The sequence below is a fragment of the Clavelina lepadiformis genome, chromosome 7, assembly GCF_947623445.1.
Source record: "Clavelina lepadiformis chromosome 7, kaClaLepa1.1, whole genome shotgun sequence".
NCBI lineage: Eukaryota > Metazoa > Chordata > Ascidiacea > Aplousobranchia > Clavelinidae > Clavelina > Clavelina lepadiformis.
The window spans coordinates 17,647,286-17,667,350 of NC_135246.1; the positions used below are offsets into that span (position 1 = coordinate 17,647,286).

At 36.1% G+C, this 20,065-nt stretch overlaps 2 protein-coding genes across 4 annotated transcripts; one reads left to right on the forward strand and one right to left on the reverse strand.

Annotated features, from left to right (window-relative positions):
• On the reverse strand, positions 1-9,342 carry LOC143465357 (programmed cell death 6-interacting protein-like). Its single transcript, XM_076963594.1, has 20 exons — positions 9,117-9,342; positions 8,763-8,869; positions 8,416-8,543; positions 8,089-8,216; positions 7,797-7,962; positions 7,493-7,641; positions 7,291-7,365; positions 7,019-7,120; positions 6,744-6,879; positions 6,453-6,576; positions 6,080-6,257; positions 5,330-5,441; positions 4,183-4,352; positions 3,289-3,405; positions 2,979-3,110; positions 2,713-2,835; positions 2,459-2,565; positions 2,030-2,230; positions 1,541-1,642; positions 1-1,309 (listed from the first exon to the last, which is right to left on the reverse strand). The coding sequence occupies exons 1-20, from the start codon at positions 9,225-9,227 to the stop codon at positions 1,039-1,041; spliced, it is 2,739 nt and encodes a 912-aa protein (XP_076819709.1). The 5' UTR covers positions 9,228-9,342; the 3' UTR covers positions 1-1,038.
• A 1,573-nt stretch (positions 9,343-10,915) lies between these two features.
• Positions 10,916-18,586, forward strand: LOC143464912 (uncharacterized). Of its 3 annotated transcripts, none has more exons than XM_076962961.1 (7): positions 10,916-14,873; positions 15,159-15,288; positions 15,737-16,742; positions 16,818-16,968; positions 17,213-17,284; positions 17,477-17,645; positions 17,743-18,586. In XM_076962961.1, exons 3-7 carry the CDS (start codon positions 16,683-16,685, stop codon positions 17,852-17,854), a joined length of 564 nt encoding a protein of 187 aa, XP_076819076.1. In that variant the 5' UTR covers positions 10,916-14,873; positions 15,159-15,288; positions 15,737-16,682; the 3' UTR covers positions 17,855-18,586. The 3 variants fall into 3 exon arrangements, with proteins under 3 accessions (XP_076819076.1, XP_076819074.1, XP_076819075.1); XM_076962960.1 differs by having other exon boundaries at positions 10,917-14,873; positions 16,573-16,742; XM_076962959.1 differs by having other exon boundaries at positions 15,159-16,742.
• The last annotated feature ends 1,479 nt before the right edge of the window (positions 18,587-20,065 follow it).

Here is a 20,065-nt window from a genome sequence, read left to right on the forward strand (position 1 = left end):
ATGTGCGTAATAGACAGGTTTATTTGAATTTCAGGAACCAAATTAAAGCAGATTTAGGTGATGAATACAAAGAATCGCTCGGTTTTACAGTTCTGTCGTCACTACGGGCCTTACAACGAAAAACGTAGTAAACAGGAATTCCAACATTCCTATCACTTAACAACCTCTATTCTTATTTACAAAGATATTGAAACATTGGAGAATTATTGCGTCTTTAAATACAATGGTATCATTTGTGATAGAATGAAAACTAGATACGATGACATTCAAGCGTTGCACGAACACCAAGTTCTCAGTACCACATAATTATAGAAAAGTCATCGACTTAACCGTTTACGTACGTTCGATAGTAATGAGATGTTCCTCCAAAGAAATAACTATTGAAAATCTGAGTCGATCAGTCAGTACATCGGCGTTCAATTCAATTATGATGATGTCACCACCGAGGGAAACTCGGCCCAAAGTTCTGTTACGAAATATCAGATGACGTCACATGAGAAGAACAGCGGTTGATGATTAATGACGTCACAGACTTTCAACGAAACCTGCTTGACACTAGCGATTGATAATTGGAAATATTTCACAGAAAATTTGTTAAATCGAACAATATTAGAAACAAAAGAAATAGTTCGACCGGAAACTTGTGTGGCATTGAGAAAGTAAATTGAATGAATGCAGATTAAACCGAATGAAAACAGTATGAATACAATCAAGACTATTTCTTTTGAAGAAAATTAACTGAATATCTTTGAACTATGCAACTTGATCGAGCACATTAGGATGTTACGTCATCACAGCTGAAGATAAATTTGGAGACGAAAGAACTTTGGGAAGAAAAAAAGCAGAATTGATGAATAAAGTTATTGCAAGATCCACCGCCTGGTGGTGCGTCACTCCTTAAGAAAGAGTTGATTGGGAACGTTAGGGGGCGCTCTGCACACTTTACATAAAGCATAAACATAAGATATTTCAATTAGGCGAACTGTGCAAGTCAGTCACATAGCTAGGGGACAGGATTTTACAGAAATGAACTGCGCACTACTGTTGCGGTGGTGGGTAATAATAAGGGGGCTGCTGCCCATACTGTTGGGGGTAACCCGGGTACCCAGGTTGCTGGGGTGGATATGGGGAATATCCCTGAGGCGGTGGGGCATAACCGCTGGGTGGGGTTTGTGTTGGGTACGGGGCAGCCCCTGGTTGTTGCGGATATCCAGGGTAAGCAGGGTAGGGAACACCACCTTGAGATGACCCATATCCACCAGGGGGGTAAGGGGAATACGCTTGTTGGGGAGGTTGCGCACTTGGATACCTGTAAAACACGTTTAGTCAAGTTTTAAGTTGTACAAATTTAAAATGGATTAAAAATTAAACAAATCCAAATAAAACTGACAAATGATTGTTTGGAAGTATGTAGCTGTAGGTATTACAAATTACATTCGTAGTGAATTTAAAAAAAACAAAATAAATGCTATTTAACACCGCAAGCATTTCTCCACAAGCATTACAGAAATCAGAACGAGTCATGTTCAAAGTCACTTACCCTCCATAAGGCGGCTGCTGATGCGATGGAAATTGACCAGGGGCTGGGGGTTGGCCAGTGGGGGCAGGTGTCGAAACTGGAGGGGCTGGGGCTGCTGATTTCCTGGAAGAAGAAAATCGTAATCTATGCGAAGGTTGAATACAGAACATCATTGATTCAAGATTGCATTTTGCAAAGAACTCGTGATATTATAATATGATAGATTTGTACGTGCTGTGTGAAATAAATGGGCACCACTACAATAACATAATGTTCAATTAATTGATAATAACAACATCAATATGATTGATATTTCAATTAATAAAGTTTTAAATCACATTGAAGTGACAACTCTGCATGTTGAAACAACCTAGAAATTACAAAAGGTTGATATTTAAATAACTATTGAATAACCTGAAGCTTCATCACTTCGACCACAATCTACGTGTCAACGTACCACAACATTGTAATTAACCCACCCGGTAGCAATATGCCACAACAGTTATTTACCTTGGGGCAGGCTTTGGGGGTTCGGGGGCAGATGCAGCCACAGGGGTTGGTTGAGCTGGGGTGGCCGGTGCCTGCTGAGGCTGAGGGGGACGAGCAGGGGGCTTCTTAACCTGGGCATAAACTGCTTGTTCCCTTTGATAGGCAGGGACCTCGGTGGGTGCAGCTGATGATGATGAGGAAAGTATATTCTGTTGGAGATCCCTGGGCATAGGTTGGTAATTTGTTTAAGATTCACAGAATGTATTTCAAGTTTTAAATTGAACAGAGTCGGCTTTGTTTTAACAAATGAAAAGCTAAAATCTACATTGAAAGATAGTAAAGTTAAAACTTTGCAGTTTTTGTAAAAAAAATTAAAATTTAATTGTAAATGTAACAAACACATGCATCTGATCAAATAACAACAGGAAATTAAGTTTACGCAAAACTCACTTCAATAATTCTTCTTTTTCTGTTTTTCTTGCAAAAACAAGATCCGAACATTTCCCTTGAAGCTTCAGCAAAAGTTCAGTAAGATCTCCATAAAATTTATTACCTTCCTGCATATTCACATACATGGAAATCAGTTAGAAACATTCAACTTTTTCAATTATTCGAGTACCTATGTTGGCAAAAATATTTCACACTGCAATCAAATGCAGAGATTCAAGTATTAAACAAAAGAATTTCGATTGTCCTAAATATACCTGCAAGTGAGCGGAAAGTTCCTGGTATCTGTCAAATCCTGCAGCCATCTTCTTCAGGACATCTTCTCTTGATGTGATTCCACCACCTTGTTGTTTCAAAACCGCAAACTGCTCGCTTGCTCTCTTCAAATTCAATAGAACAACAGAATATCTCATATTTTTGTCTTGTCTATAATGTCTTATGTTATAGATGCGAACCAGACAATGTACAAAACAGCAGCTTAAAACTTTTTTGTATTTGGTTATCTTGCTTAGTTATTGCAAACCTGAACGTTGGCCATGATGGATTCCTGGCGGTCAATCGATTCTGAAACTTGACTGATCAGAGGCTGATAAATCCGGTCCAGCTCACCCGGAGAAATATTTTCCTCGTTCAAAACCCCTTCCTCAGCAAGAACCTAATAATTTTCCGGAAATAACTAAACAACTCGAAAAGAAACTCAACATGGAAATCACTTATAAGTATTAGTTTATTTGAACACGGTCACAGTCCTACTTTCTTAACCCTACGAAGTTTAGGTTCTCACAATTGGTTTAAGTTCACAATCGAAAACACAATGTCGTGTTTTAAGTCACCTGTATAAACTTGTCTGTCAAGTCACATTGAGCGGTTTTCATCTCAGTCTCCATCACTTCCCTTTCCACCTTCAGGGTCTCGACTTGCTCACAGAGCTTCCTCAGTTCTCGCACAACCTGTAAATGAACAGAATGACATTAACAAATTTTCGTCGATTTTTATTCGAAAAATAAACCGACAAAGTCATGGTCAAGTTAATGTTTGCTTATGCACTGTGTTGTTCAACATGCTTACATCTGTGTCTACAATTTATAACAACTTGCGAAAGAAATATTTGAACTCTAAATCAATTTGCTAAGAACATACAGACTTGATACAACTTATAAAACAAAATGTCAATGAGGTGCCAAAGCACGATAAACCCGGGAATACAACACATAAAAGAGAATGTGACTGAAAGAGGCCAGGACATACAAAAACACAAAATACAGAGCGATAAACTGAAAACTATTCATCTTTAACTCGAAAACCCTCACACAACTTTTTTTCTATGAACAAGGAGGTATTTTAAGATATGCAAATTATGCATGCTAAGTAATTCGTGTGTTTTGAAGCAGAACACCGTATCAATAATTATCAGCAACAAGGAAAAAAGTAATCTGAAGGGTACCAAGACATGCCAGATAGATGCTAGATAGATGCCATGTAATGGTACAGTAAGTATCCAGCAACTTTGAAGCCAACAGTAATTTAGGTAAAATTGACAGGAAAGGAGTAAACAAAAAAAGGCATTTCATTGGCAACAATTTGCAAAATTAAAACTTTCAATGTAAAATGCTCAGTGTCTTTGCTCTCGAAAGACGTTGTTTGTGAAAATTTATTCTAAAAAAACACATTAAACTAACAACTTTTTTGGAAATTTCAGGCACTGAAACGAGAACATTCCAACTGACCTCATGATCTTTCAAAGCAGCAACAGGGCTAGCAGAAGGAACGGCATTCTTGAGTTGTGGTTCGGGCAGACAAAGCAAGGCGATACCTTCCTTATTCTCTTCATACTTTCCACGGATGATTGCATCGGCTTTTTGAGCATTTTCAATGATGGTTTGGTATTTTGCCGCCTCTGTATGACATTAGTTGCAATGAGGTTCAAACAGCTGGCAATCCAATGTTTGGTCAATAACTTCATTTATGAAAATCAAGCACATGGCTTGGTAACAGTACTTCTATTTCACTTCTACTGCGCAAACAATAACATACCATTCATATACTAAAATGTCAATGCTACTGAATAGCGAAGAAGAGGTGTTAAATAGAGGGTCAATGCAAATATTATGTTACTGAATTACTGGAGTGACTAGAACATGCACAAAATAGCTGCTAAAAATTAAGAAATACTAGTCAACTTTATAACAATTCAAAAATAAAGATGTATCTGTAAAAACTTGCAGATTCTTACAGAAAAACTTAGTGAGTCCAAGTGCTGTAATATTTAGAGATTTTCTAGATCACCACTTTTACATTGTATTACTGAAAAATACATTCATCCATTTCCATGCGAAAGTCGTAAAAAATTGGCCCAATAAAGCCCAGAGCATAAAATAAACTCAAGAAATGTATTCAACTGTGAACAAAACAACCCATATTCTTAAACTTTGACACCAGAATACCAAATATATCTCCTTTTGAAGAGAACAATAAGGTTAGCCAAGCATGACACTTTCAAAATTGAAGAAAGGATGTACCGGTTTCGGCAGTTTACCAAATATACCCTACATACACTGCAGAAAACTGGAAAACACCTAAATTTTTGCCAACTCATGAAATCACAAGAATAGAATGCTATTATAGCTAGGTGTTACTGTCACTTATGAGAATTAATTTAAAAGAAGTGCCTTCAAACAAAACACCTTGCAACATTTTATATGGTTTATCATTTTTTATGATTTTTTCATGATGATATTTTCAACTATAAAAAGTACTTGTTCAAGATTGTTGACACATTTATATAACAAAATAAAAGGTTTAGAATTTATGACATATTTCAACAGCAGAGGCTACCCTGTGCCAAGTCAGACCTACCCATGCTTCATAGCTCACCTTGTCTCAACGGAGACGTCAACTCAGCAGAAGGTTTCCTTCGCCACTTTTCACCAAATTTCTCACGAAGTTCAGCATCTGAAGCTTGCTCTTCATTTAAAATGCGAACGGACTAAACGCAAAAGTCGATGCTTGAAGATTAATCTGATAGTTTTACTGAACCGATCAACATAAAACCAGTAATTTTGACTTAAACTGATAGTAACTTCTTAAAAGCAATTAATTTATACTGCAATCGACACATCGACAAATCTCAAAAATATTGCCGACTCCATTCCATCAAACTATTCATACTTGCTTATAACTAAGGATGTGATGTGGGGAGATTAACTGGGTTCATGCAAACCCGAATATAGAGGAGGTCGACAAGAACAAATCTCAAAACTATTCCAATCAGCAACAAACGATAAAAATTTAGCCGAATGTTGCCAAGTCTCACAAGTATCAAAACTTAATTGCTAAATAAATTGTTTTGTTTAAAAATCTAATGCTTTAATGGCGATTGGGAACAAAAAATTGGTAAAAAACTTTTATTACAAAGAATGTTCACTCTACTTGAGCTCAGCCAGGAAATTAGATCATCATCCCTTATCAAAGTTGATAAATTTTTAAGGGATATTTTACACGGTTTTGCAATTGTTAGTATTCTTGTTCGCCCGAATCTCCCACACAAGGGTTACTTGGAAAATCTATTTAGGTTTGGGTTTGTATTGACCCATTACTGCTCATAACACAGCATACTCACTTTACCTCGGTTAAAAGTTCTTGATTTCTTGCCAGAGCCTCTGGAAGTTCTTGCAGAAGTTGGTCGATAGGGGCAGATCCTCCTTTCGCTACAACAGTTCGAGACTTCTCAAGGATAGAAGCCGGTACTTCGCTCCCCGAAATGTCCTCCAAAGCAGCGGGAAGATTAAGAGACGACATCACACTGTGAGAATATTCCATCATTTTATTAACAATTCTTAACGAGGTTCTACACAGCATCGTAAGCCAAAACCATGATGAGGAACGTTCTTTAATCTGAAACTTGGAATTAATTCATATTCATGCAATCAGATAGATAGTTTAAACCCCTTCTATTTGTCAGTTTCATTTTGCTATTTAAAGTTAAACTTGTACAAACCCGTTCACTAAAGTGTTTTGTTCACGAATGCGCTCAATTTGACGTTCAACAAGTTCCTTGCGTCGAGCTTCATAAGATTCCAATGCATTGTGTACAGTTAGTGGGACCAGAGAGGCAAACATGTCTGCCATGAATCACATAACATAACATGAGAAGAATAATTGTGTTGGATTGGATATAAACTTTAAAGGGTAGTTGCAGTCCAGCTGATACAGTTATGCTCCTAATTATTGTAACGTAGACTTTAAATAGCAACTTTGGGTTTGAAAAAGAATTTCATAACACATATACCTGTGAATTTGGCACTAAGCTTCTCATTTTCATTGAAAGGTTTTGCTTTTGCAATTGCTGCTTTTGAAATTGGGATGAGAGACGATGATTTTGGAATTACATCATTGTATATGAAGTTGTTGTCTTTTTCAGCAGCCTGCAAAAAGGAAAACAATTAACAGAGTTTACAACTGACTTCGATAAGAACTACTGTTTAAGTAGGGTTTACATAAACAAAACTTATGGATAACACAGCTACAAGCTGTAGAAGTTCAAATAAACAAAAGGGTCCTAACCTCCTTCTCTGAAACAGCGATAGTGAGAAGTTTCCTTGCATTGAAATTGGGCAAAAAATCTGCTGATGACTTGCTGAGACTTTTCAGGATTGGTTCAATAATCTGGCCAAAAAGTTTAAGAGCCGCAAATAACCGAATGTAAAATACGAGCATTTATATGTATTAATATTAAAGTTTTTTTACAAGAATATTTAATGCATTATTAAGTAATCTAAAATAAAAGTAACCAAATACTCTGCAATAATGTAAAATCATTTTACTGACAAACTAACCCTGTATCGGGCAATGGATTCACCAAATTGTTTTCCTTCATTTGCTGCCCTCGCCTGGTAGAGTTGGGCTTGACACTAAGCATAAGACAATGGATGATTAGTAATAAACCTAATTGCAAAAGTTTATCGGTCAAATTGCTAAGAAAAAATTCGAAAGAATGAAACCGATGATACAAATCAACAGCTCAAAGGTAAAAGTTACCTCAAACATATCTTTCTTCGCATTGCAAGCAGTTTGACAGTAATTCAAAGATTCATTGGATTCAGTTTGACCAAATGCTTTAGCAGCCTCGGTGTACAGATAGGACGCTTGCATTGCTATCTTTGCCAGCATCTCTTTCTTCTTTTGCACTGCACAGAAAATATGAAGTTTCCAAGTAATACCAAAGCAATGGTCCACCACGTAAAACTAGCAATGCAGGTTTGAAATAGAATGGTAAATTTTGACAAGATGTTTACTGAGGCTAGTGGAAATGTACTGATAAAGAAATGGTTTTGATATTTACTATTGGCGTCACTGCTCGCTTTGTCGAAGAAGCATTCTTGAGCTTGGGCGACCATGATACAGCGATACGCGTTCAAAACTTCGGGGGCAAGATCAGCTGTCAAGCTTTCTGTCCCCGCAACCGACATAATTCTGTCTTTAATATAAGTGAATATTCCAGCAGATTCCTAGGCGAAAACAAAAAGAATGACTGTGAGTTTATGGTTTCTCCTTTCACAACGCCACGACATGAAACTCTTACCACACTGTTTCTGAAAAGGTAAACAGAAAACATTTACATGGAGTTTTATTACCTGAAAATATTTTGCTGCTATCTTCAGTCCGTCATCAGTTTGTAAATTTGCTTCACTGCCAATCTGAGACATGAGGGCACCAATGTTGTACAAGACGCAGAGTCGTTCAAATTCACCATCGACAATACCTGTTGTAATGCTCTCTCGTTAAATATTAAGATATTAATAATAAAATATTAATATTAATAACAGATATTAAGTGAACAAGATGAATATAGCATGTATATATACACTCAATCAAAATGCCCTAAAATTTCAGATTTTTCTGTTTATGCTTGTATACACTTGCATCATATAAGCTATTATCGAAGTTCAGTAAAGTCTCACTTAGTTTAGGGGTGCTGCTTAAAAATTTTGCTTTTTGCAAAGAGTCCTTCCATGGAAAAGAAACATGAGCACCATTGGCTTCCCGAAACGGAACTTTTTTAGATACAGCCGTCAACTGATCGTAATACCTGAAAACCAAACATACATAGCTTCAATATAAAGCTTTACTATACGTATGTAGTGACAATGGTCCCACTTAACAAAAATCTACAAAATGTTCCTTGCTATAAAACTTAAAAAGAACAATATATTAGGTATGATTGTCTGAATCCATTTATGTAGAAAAATGACCAAAATCAAATCGTAATTTGTCAAACGGTCGTAAACTTCACAGCAAAGGTTCTTACTGATATAAAGAATTAAGTGAAGTAATGGACTTATCAAGAGGTTTTGTGACAGCATTCCTCCTAAGGGTACTAAACTCCCGCACGTGTTTCATTAAGTCTTCATCCGTCTAAAATCAAGCAAAGACAAATTTTGTCACAACTCAAAAGCATCAGCAAAAAAGCAAATCAAAACATCACCACAGAAGACATAATAATGTACTGTATTCTGTACATATTACAACCCATAACCTACAGAAAAGAAAAATACGTTTAAATTGGCCAGCAAAACGAACTAGCAGTTTTTAAAACTCTAGCCAAGGTAGGCCTGTTACTGATCAATATGTTGGCTAGAAATAAAATCTGAATCGAACAAACCTTGTCGAATGTGTTTTTAATGAAGGTTTCCATCGGCTTGACCAGGTCAATGTCACTGGATTTCTTCAAAGGAATATTGAAGAATCGCCCAGGTTCAACTTCATAAGCCATTGTGAGGCAGTAGTAAATCAATGAAGAAAAAAATATGCTTTGTCTAATAAAATATGCTGTCTCTGCGCGGCTAACACAAGCTGCAAGCAACCTGTTACAAAATATTAAGCTTTACATTCCCACAAGAAACATATCCATATCATATCTTAACAATATATATGTCACTTCGAGCATAAATTTTGGTATTGCATTTAGAGGCGTATTTATCTGGTGCAATGAAAGCAAACTTTCCGATAGGGACTGCATGATACTATGACTGTAGCTGTCAGCCAGACTGTAAAGTATGGTCGTCTTCAGCAATATCTTATGTGCATCAAATAATCAAAAATGTCAAGTTCTGTGTGTGCAAAAATGTTTAAATGCACTTGAAATGCGCTCCTATGTGTGCAATTACACAGTGATGTATCAGATGAGAAAATACGACAGGTTTTGACAAGAAATTCTACGTGCAAATACGCACAATTTGGTGTGATGGCATGCATGGAAGCCTCAATTCTTTGTTTATTTATTATAAATCTTGGCTTTCAAACACACAGCTTTTCTTTGTTTATTATACATCGGCGTGAAAATAAAAATGCTCTGCGTGCACGTTGATGAATTTCATGCATGTAGCCGCCCCATTTTCTGTATATAGAAAGATACTTGGCCTATATGGGTAATGTCTGAATGTAGGCAGTTTGACTAAGTCTAACGCAATCTCTAAATTAATCAAAAATTTATTTTTAGCAAAAGTTCTGCTTAAGTCATTAAGTGCAAAATTACACATACTGAAGCACAGTAATTACGAGTAAAGCAGCAAAATGTCCCATTGAACCCAACGTCCAAGCTACCAATTTCAGACTTTAGCTATTTTAGGTACCGGTAAGCTAAGCTAACTTTAACGTAAGAAGCAACCAGTAAGGTACACGGCTTTAGTAGCCTACAATATCCGTTTCCGTATCACTCAAACCAAACAGTCATAAGACTGTAAGATTGCCGGCTGAGATTCCTTAGTTGCACCTGTATACTCTTATACCGCACCCAACGTCAATGTTTACCTTGCCGTCTTACTAGCCCATATCTGATAAAGTTTTTGACCGAAAAAGTATAGTTGGATAAAAATAAAACATCGGTTATCACGAAAACTGGTTAGAAACGTCCATTACACGATCAAACACAACTCACCGACAACACTGACGTACCAAAAGCTAAATTAACAATGCCCAAAATAGTCAGTTATTTTTGCACAGTCTTTACATCCAGGTTAGTTTCCTTCGCAATTTCCAACAATGACACATTTCTAGGTAAAAATATCCGCAATAGGTCTACCTAACTAAACTTTGATAGTAAAATCTCAACGCTTCAAAACACTTTATCTATTATTAAACTAAAAGAAACATATTTATCATTTTTAGTTCAAATCTTTTTTAAAAATATTTTTGAAAACTAGCACTGGAAACACGGCAGTTCAAGATGACACTTGTTACGGTCACGTGAAGTTTTGTTGTGATTATGACATCATCAGATTAATGTGTGATGTCGAATCACCTGACTTCTACATCACCCGCTTCGTCAAGGATTAGCCCATAGGAAAGGGAAAAAAGAACGCACGGATTACCCATTCGTATGGGCTAAAAAGAATATTTCCATCTCTTAAAATAATTGTTGGAAGGTTAATCGTGTTGGAATGAGTAATCCAACCGAGCGATAGGTCGAATAAGTAATCCAGTCGAACTGCTGTGGCTGGTCATCGTACGGTACGATCCAAGCAAGTTCTAAAGACTGCTTAATTGTTGCACAGTGCAATGCACAATGGTGTTTGAACTGGCAATCCAGCCAACGATAGACCGGTACTCTAGTAGCCAAAAGTCACTTTTTCGGGTTTGCAGTGCTCATGCAATGTATTAAATTGAATTTTGGTAATTGCATGGTGCTTTTATTCAGCATCAGGTTGAAATAGTTTTGCATTCAAGCTGGTGTGATTGCATCAATTATATACAGGTGGCATACCACTGCTGTGGCATAAGGTCAAAGCGTTTCACAGCAATCAACATGGTTTTCTTTATTTGGCGGCTAGGATAGAAGTATAACTTCATATGTCATTTTAGTTCGCTTCCATTAACCTTTGTGGTAATCTTTAATTGCTCCAGCCCCACTTATCTGGCTAGCTCTTAAGCAAGTTCGGAATGATACACATATGTTTTTTATTGCTTGAATTTAGGTATGTTTATCAGAAGCACTGAACTGGAGCAAGCATTGGTAATACCCCAAGGGCATAACAATGGTAGTGCTACTGGGTAGTGAACACTGCCTAATTGCCAGCTCTAACCATTCGGCTACAAAGCTGGCTACTACTCAACATTGCTGCTTTCTTACATAACGAGCTTGCAGAGTACAGTGATCTTGTGTGATTGTCAGAGAACTTCGAAATCCTGAGTGGAGTGAATGAACAACTTAACATTGTAGTATTTCAAAAAGGAAATCCATCTGATATGCAGATCATAAGCAAAAGGCAATCATTTAATTTGTCTTGACTTTCGATAAACGAAGGTTTCAATCGTTCTCAAAGAGTGCTATTTGTCGATTATATGCATTCATGAGTTTGCAGATTATTACAAATTAAAAATGATAATAAACGGCCTCTAGAAAATAAATGTCTTGTGTAAAAATATCCCTGTTTTACCATCAGCCTGCTTCCTCTGAGCAAGATGTTATTTGGCAACACAAACTAGATGTTTGAGCTTGAGTCAAGTAACAACTGGGTAATGCTGCCATCCAAAAATTGATGACTATGTATTCCATGGGGAACATGGGGATACAATAGCTGGATATGTTGTAATCTTTATTTTGCAATCTTCTTTGTGCTACGTTCACAAGTTACACTGTTTGCCATTCCCTATTTTTACAGGGTTGAACAGAAACAACCATCTCCAGATAGCAGGCAATTAAGTCCCCCACGCCATCCTTAGCAGTGTAGAGCCAGTGAGCAATGGGTATCTTGATTTTATTTATCCGGCTTGCTTTTTTGCTGAGGCAAATAGTTTTGGGAGGAGCAATCAGAGTGGCTCCGCTTCATAATGTGCAAGGTAAAGAGTGACTCTATCGCACTGAAGCCCAGCAGGTTCAATGCTCACAAAAACAGAAAAATTGTCATGCTGTGGGGTTCTATAGGTCTACATCCAGTCACAGGACGCTGTTTACTATAACAGTGTAGATTTGGTGCCCAATGCCCGTTAGTCATTTTTTGACCAAAGATTTAAATTTTCTGCAAGGTGTCACAAGGTGAGCTGTTGATGTTAGCTTTAAGCTCACGTTTTGCTACCTTGGTGTTAGGGTAAATGGATGCTAACACTCATTGGTAGCTTTATTCTCCAATTTTGGATATATGCATTGGCCAAGGGTCAGCTCACTGTTTCCCAATTTTTGGCCGAGTACCCGATCTCTTGGTGGGTCGTTATTTAAGTTCACTCACCACTTGGCTCAACTGTGATGGGTAATTAATTATAAATTATTTATCTCCATTCATTAAGAACAATTAGTCTATTGGCAAAGATGCTGTCATTATCACAGTCATGTGTCATGAGGCAAGGTCCATATCTGCTGGGGACTCGCTCAGCATACATAACTTGCTCTGTTGACATTGTTTGCGCTTACTCAGTCATGTGAGTCACAGCAAGAATGCTGATATACTTCAAGACCTTCTATGGTAAACAAGCCACTAAGCGATACTGTGTAGTTCGTACCGCACTACACATCAGGGATGTTTTCAAACGTACCCAAAAAGGACAGGCATCAACGCAGACATCTGGGAAGTGCTTGTTGATATGCAGATCATGCTGTTAGTAGTGGCATCAAGTGAGATTAGGAGAAAATAATTTAAAGAGAAACAACAAAACATAGTGACCAACCAGCAGTCAGAGTAAGTCAGAGCACACGCTGTGGCAAAAACTGCTGTCCGAGAATTTTTCTGCTAATCGATGTAAGATGCTGCGCTTAGCGAAATTGATTACTTTTGAATGTGCTTCATTGCTTTTTAACTTAAGACAAAAGAAGGTTTTGTTAGATTATGCAGAGTTTTTTTGATGGTAATAATTATTGTCAACAGTAAAATATTTTGATTTGATTTCGTATTTTAAATTCTTAAATTAAAACTATTTAAATTTTTTAATTTGTTTGGAATGCAACATTATCCACCACCAAACATTGTTTGCCAGCTGAAATCTTCTGTTTGATGCACATTGTGAATGACTGAAACTTGGTTATTTTGGGAGAAACTTCACTTGGAAGTAAATACATAATGCATGAAGTTGTTTAATTTGGAAACGTTTTTTCATGTGTACCCCTTTACTGACCTTTGTTGTTGTTGTTGTACCAACTTTACCCTAGTTTGGGACCATGAAATTCTGAAGCCTGTCTTGACTTTTTTATTATCTGTTTTACATATTCTTGTAATTATTTCAAAATATACCACTACCTCCGACTAAAAAGTGTCAGTAAGATTTGTTCTACCTTTCCAAGAGAATGTTTAGAGTTATTACTGAAATGTGTACTTTGGCTCTAGTGCTCTTGATTTGAATCTTAGTCCATGCGAAAGCAACCATCTCAAGTGGCTGCCATCAAAATTACGACAAATAATAGGTTGTTGTTGTCTAAACGATTGCTTTTCTGCGAGGATTGAAAACAGCACTTCATTTTGGTGTAATGTTTTCAAAATAAAACTCAATTTCTTCCTGAAGCCACCTACTTTGTATGCTTTTCAGACCAAACATTTCAATTAAGAAAGTTACGATTAGCAAAGTTTTTGAAGGGCACCGGTTACTACAATATATATGATATAATGGATTTTAGTTAAAACATCCTCTTAAAAGTGCTTGTAAACAACTTGCCACCTCTTAAAAGCCATCCACTTTGAACAGTAATGCTGGCAATTTATTCTCAACTGCATTTAAGAATGGCCTATTTAAACAAAAATCTGGTCAAAGAAGTTGTGCAGATAAATGGCTATTTACTCCGAAAAACAATCGCTTATTACAAACAAATATCAAGTAAATTGATTTGGAACATTTGTCATTTCATGTCACAGCTACTATCGCTTATATTTTTACATTTTTATAGCATCAATGCCCATAACTTGGTTTTGCTGAGACAGACAATGACCTCACAGATTAAGTGTTTAATTCACATCAAAGTATGTGCATATAAGCTATTAGCCTAAAGAACATTGTGATATTGTAATACTATAGTGCTGTAGGAAAAGACTTACGTGTACCATATACATAAAAGGGTTGGCCAAACTTCTTGATAATCTTTGAAGCCTTTATGATTTGAAAAGGAGTTGCAGTTGGAACATGGCGCTTACTGTTGATTACCAAGCACCAAGAAAATCATATCTGTGCACAGTAAATTTTTGACATCTGTAAGACTTTAGTGTTGAGCGTTTGCTTTTAATGCAACATGTGCCCTAAGTTATATTATTTATTAGGACAACTATCTTTATGTGTGTATGTTCTATTCTTAATTCATATTGAGTGGTGATTACTTCTTACAAAACTAATTTTTATCCAAACAGTTTAGTTTATTGCATGTTTTAATTTTTGTAAAATTGTTAAAATTTTGTCGTACTATTTGCTCTTTTCTGAGTAACATGGCAAGCACTAGAAGATCTCGGTTAGTTCTTCATGTATAATAGCTAACTTATATGTATATATCTGTTGTATATTTAATTCGATCTTTGGTCATAAATAAGTAAATGTTAGTAATAGTATGGCATTTTTTTCATGTCACTCTGTTTATTTGCATGCAAGTCACTAAAAGTGTTAATAAAACGCTATTCTGAATTGCCGTCCAGATGGACGTAAGATATTTCGTGTAGATACAGACAAGCTGTGTTTTCAATTTAAAAAAAAAAATTTTTGTGTCTCACTTATTAATGATTTGATTTGCATTGTTCAGTAAGGACATTTCACAAAGCCAGCGGGATATGCTTATATCTTTGTGGGAAACAAAAGGTATGAGAACTGCAAAGTCAGAGCACCTCAATGAAGCAACCATTAATACTGGTTTAAGTAAAAACCAAATCAAGGTTATTCATCGTAGATTAAAGTTTTATTTGCCATAATTCATACTTGCTATAGTTATCAGCTCTTTCAGTATTACCGCAAGCTGTAGAACTGCACTCCCTGCTTTACAAACAAGTTACAGTTCATTACTGTAACTCTATGCTGTAATTTCCGCATGAAGTAGGCTATTATGATAGAACTCTGGTTGAAAGATGCCATTACGTACTTTAAGTTCAAAGATTGCAACAGTTGTCTTCGCCAAAATAATCTTGTTGGCTGACAAAAAGCTCTGTTCCTTGTCCGGGACAACTCTCCAACTTAAAGTAGTTATTGCATGTTTATTGCATGATCTTACAAAATGATTAAAGTTTGTCCCTTTCTCAGATCTCTTGTATGATGGTATGTTAAACTGCCACTACTAAATACTTTTGCCGCTTGTTTACTAGCGTTTTGACAACTGCTGTGTTTTAGCGCTGGATTTACAATTACAATGCATCAATAAGGCGAAGGGTTCAAAAAGTTAAACCTTTTCGAAAACGAAGAATCACAGGCTACAATCTATTTTGTTCTTCCATTAAGAAACAGAATATTGGTATTTTTAATACAGTTGCATGATTTCTTCCCAAATTTTCAAGGGAGAAGCTTCTAGACAGCATCACATGTGTTTCATTTAAGATATGTACAAGGTCTGATATTCTGGCTGGTTTGCTTAATTGATCGCTTGCTTCATTGAGTCATTAGCATTATGTCGTTAAATGCACAAATGTAGTTCTCACTGAAAATAATTTTCATTGTTTTTCACCCGATAAATTGCATTCATTGATTTCATGCTTACTGTGTTCGTTACTAAATTTGCATGTCGTAATTTTTTTTTCTCGGTTTGATTGTGAAACTTGTGTCACAGTGTTAGTTGGATTAGTGAAGAGCATGATACATAATGAATGATGCATGACTTGAAGTGCATGCTATTTGTGACCTCACATGATACGTGTGTAATGAATTTCCAAAAATGTGTTTACTGTTATGTTGGTTATTAGAAAGCCTTAGATATCGAAGATGTTAACATTGATTGACGCTGTTAAATCTTAAGAGGTGTAAGCTTCTACTCAACTTCAAAATTTACATAAATGAAGGTTTCACTATGTTAACAGCTGAACAATGAAAGTACTAGTTTAGACAAGTTATCAAAGTGTTTTGCATGAAGTAAGGTCTTGCCTGTTTTCAGTGTTCCTTACTTTCAATTTATGTTCATTTTTTTATAAAGCTTTCAAATGTTCTGTACTAATTTTTAATTGCTGTTTTTCAAGATTTCAAACTCTGGGGTAGCAGGTGGAGAGAACTTCCGAAGCAAACGAAACAAGTTTGGAAAGAGAAAGCAAAGACCTTCAATTCTGAAAGTTCCATACCACCAACTGAAATGGATGGAAATATGAAAAAAAAACTTAGACAAAATGCAATTGCTCGAATAATTCAAGCTGTATGTTGCTGTTCATATTATACTATGGTGTAACCGTGCTGTACACGAAACAAAGGTAACTTGTTCCTGTTTTAGTGTGGTGAACTTGAAGAAATTGGTGTGGCGGTTGGTGGAATGGCATTTGTTAACGATACATTCAATGCATTTGGAAGCAGGGATGTAAGGCCATATTTCTTGGAGCCAAGTGTTCAAAGTGGCTTTATTGAGATTTTACATGGCGGAAAAGGTAATTTTATGTAATTTACTGTGATATTTCTAAACATTTGTAAGAACATGATTAACTACAGTTACATTTACTGCAAGCATATATTAAAAGGAACTTTTATAGCACTTATTTTTTAACTTTAACTCATTGAAGATTTTTTTTGCATATGAACCTGAATGATATTAGTGTCATTATTAATCACGTTAATCATAAAGTATGAAAAAATTTTCATTACAAGTAACGTATGCTATATATTTGTATACAGCTTGCAGTACTTCAAGACAAAAAAACACCGAATTGCAAATGAAAGTTCGAAAAATTTTTAATAAGAAATATTGTAAGTCTTTTTATGACAACAAATTGTCTTTCTTTAGCCTAACGGTGTGAAATAAAAAATTTTATTATTAGTGTTGCGTATTTTTCCAAGCAATAGAATGTAATACAATAGAATTGATGCTAATTGTTTTATCTTAATTATATTAAGTTGTGTTTGTGCATGCCTTGGTATCTTTGCTCTGGTGCTTTACAGGTGAGACAATGCACAAATCCAATGGACGTATGCCGTATGCTAAAATTAACGAGTTCAGCATCACTGGAATGCCTTGTGGAATCCCCTTTCGAAATCCTGGCAGTTATGGTCCAGTCGATTGCCAGAAAATTATAGATGAGCAAGAAAATATTATAATTATGAAAAGGGGGTAAGTGATGGGATTTCTGTAATCTTTGCATGCATAAAGGGATTACATTGCAAATTTTACGCATTGCGCTTTCTGTTATTCTTGTTGCTCTTTATAGCAATTTGGAGCTGGCAGAAAACAATTTAGTTCTTTTGGTGACAACGGAAGAATGTGAAAATGAGGAACATTTGCACTTTGCTGAACCAACACATAGAACAGTAGATTGGTAATTTGTTCGTGATTCAGTGTTATATGTATAACGAGTAAAAATTCCCGTATTATACGGAACATAAGGCGCACTTTAAATCCTTTTTTCTCCTCATAGATTGATCGTGCGCCTTATAAGCCGGTGCGCCTAATGTATGGATCATAATGCGTATGCGCATGCTCACAACGTATTTTAATGAGCTTTATACGGTAACACATGTGCCTTATAGCCATATGCCCTTATAGTCCGATACGCCTTATGTATGAACAAAAAACTAATCAAAGCAATTTATTGACAATGCGCCTTATAGCCCGGTGCGCCTTATGGTCCGTAAAATACAGTACATCATTTGGCAGTTTCGTTTTGGTAATGTTTGTTATTTTTACATTGCCGTACAACGGTGCAATGATTTCTTCTGACCAACCTATTGTGCTAATATACTGTACAGTATATAATTATATCACACACGTATTGGTGAGCGGATAGTTACTTTTCGCTAATTTTCCTTATTTGTACAGTTAGATTTGTAGTGTGCCTCTTTTATAGTCTTTTATTATTAACGTAAGTTGCGATCATTCATTCCATTTTAGCACCTCATCCTTTATTTATGTCCGCATTTTCGTCATTGTATAAAGTTAACATTCGTTAAAATTGTTTGTTGTTTTTTTACCTATTTCACCGTCTTCAATATTTTCATAATTTTGCTTTTCACTTTTTGACTGCGCTTTCGGAAAATATACTGTGCTGAATCAAAGCATTTTTAGTGATAATGACTCACTGCTGTATTTTGGTACATTGATTTTCTATTAAGGCTTAATTTAACATTAACGTTTAACTTAATTTAACAAAATTCCATAGTAATATGGGGGTTCAATATCACTTTTCGTGACACTTTCACTAAAAAGTAGTTGCAATATGTGCAAAACTTTGATATGTAGCCTAAACGAGTCAAACTTGTAAACGATTACGTTAAAAGTCAATGAAGTGACGAATACAAATGGACGTAACATGATAAGAGGTTTCTTTGATAAGTTGGTCGCATGCTAATTTTGATGTGGCCACATTAAAAACAGAAGATCGTGATGTAAACTTCAAAATGTTACTCACACCTTTTTAGGAAGGTTAAATTAACCACTTTAAAAAGGACGCAACCTAACAATGAAAATTCTATGCAATATAAGTTGAAAGCTCTTATCTCTTATTGACGTGTTGGTCGAACACATTTCATCGTAATAATCTCTTCTGTCGTATGATATGATATTATGACCTGATATTATTGAAGAGGTAGGCGAGCTCAATCGCTGCAAGGCTATAAAATTCAAGTTTGTCATAAATATCTCCAACAATATCATGTCGGAATTTAAAATGCTTATTAACACTCAACATGTGTTTATAAAAGTAGCCTATAACCCTTTTGTTGTATGACATTTTGATCCTCTTTCTGGTTCACATGGTAAAACAAGATCAATAAAACGCATTTTTAGATCTTTTTGCCGGTTTTGCCAACTATTAAAATTATGAATAAGTTTAACGAAAAGAAAATTTTCTCAAATGGTTAGTTTTTTTTTATTAAATCTGTATTTTAATAAAATATCAAAAGAGAAACCTTGGCAAGACTTACAACCTACTGTTATTATTTATTGCATCGCTTCAGCAATTATAACTTTAAAACTTAGTGACACACCACATCACGTCCTTTACCGCCGTTCTTTTCTCTTGACGCTCTTTTCTCTTCTCTTGCAGAGACCCAATCCCAAGAAGCTAGCGCTGTGGACAGATCTATAAGCTCAATACTATCAATACTGCTCACAGTGTCTTGAACAATTTCGCTGGCCGGTCAGCTTAGTCAATACGCCCGCGCTTTTTCTCATCCAACACATTCGCCACGCAACTGACTGAATGCGGAATACACGAAAAGAGGGACCAAACTTGTTGGAAAAGAAGTGTCTGACCTTTAGAGGTTAGAAACCCCTGATGGCGAAAACATCTCTGGCCATTTCTCTCCAAATGACTTCGCTGCTGTGCTCTATCAAACAAAGCCAAGCAAGGTTCTGGGTCACAAAATTTCAAGAGCTTTTATCATCGTGATTTAGGGCCCGAAGATTTGTTGCCCCTATCTCTTTTGTGTGTCCTCTTGAAAGTCCGCAAACGCTTGGTCTACCCCTGCGTCGAAACCATAATCGACAACTTCTCCCCTGGTTGAATTCCAGGTCACCCGTATGACCCAGAACAT

Excerpts from the sequence above, each read along its gene's own strand:
- LOC143465357 (XM_076963594.1), bottom strand. The coding sequence starts at position 9,227 with ATGGCTTATGAAGTTGAACCTGGGCGATTCTTCAATATTCCTTTGAAG. Across the intron at positions 8,870-9,116 it reads TTAAAAACACATTCGACAAG|ACGGATGAAGACTTAATGAA; the intron begins GTTTGTTCGATT and ends GCTTGATTTTAG. Across the intron at positions 7,366-7,492 it reads CGAAGAAAGATATGTTTGAG|TGTCAAGCCCAACTCTACCA; the intron begins GTAACTTTTACC and ends TCTTATGCTTAG.
- LOC143464912 (XM_076962959.1), top strand. The coding sequence starts at position 16,683 with ATGGATGGAAATATGAAAAAAAAACTTAGACAAAATGCAATTGCTCGA. Across the intron at positions 16,969-17,212 it reads GATTTTACATGGCGGAAAAG|CTTGCAGTACTTCAAGACAA; the intron begins GTAATTTTATGT and ends ATTTGTATACAG. Across the intron at positions 17,285-17,476 it reads AATTTTTAATAAGAAATATT|GTGAGACAATGCACAAATCC; the intron begins GTAAGTCTTTTT and ends GGTGCTTTACAG.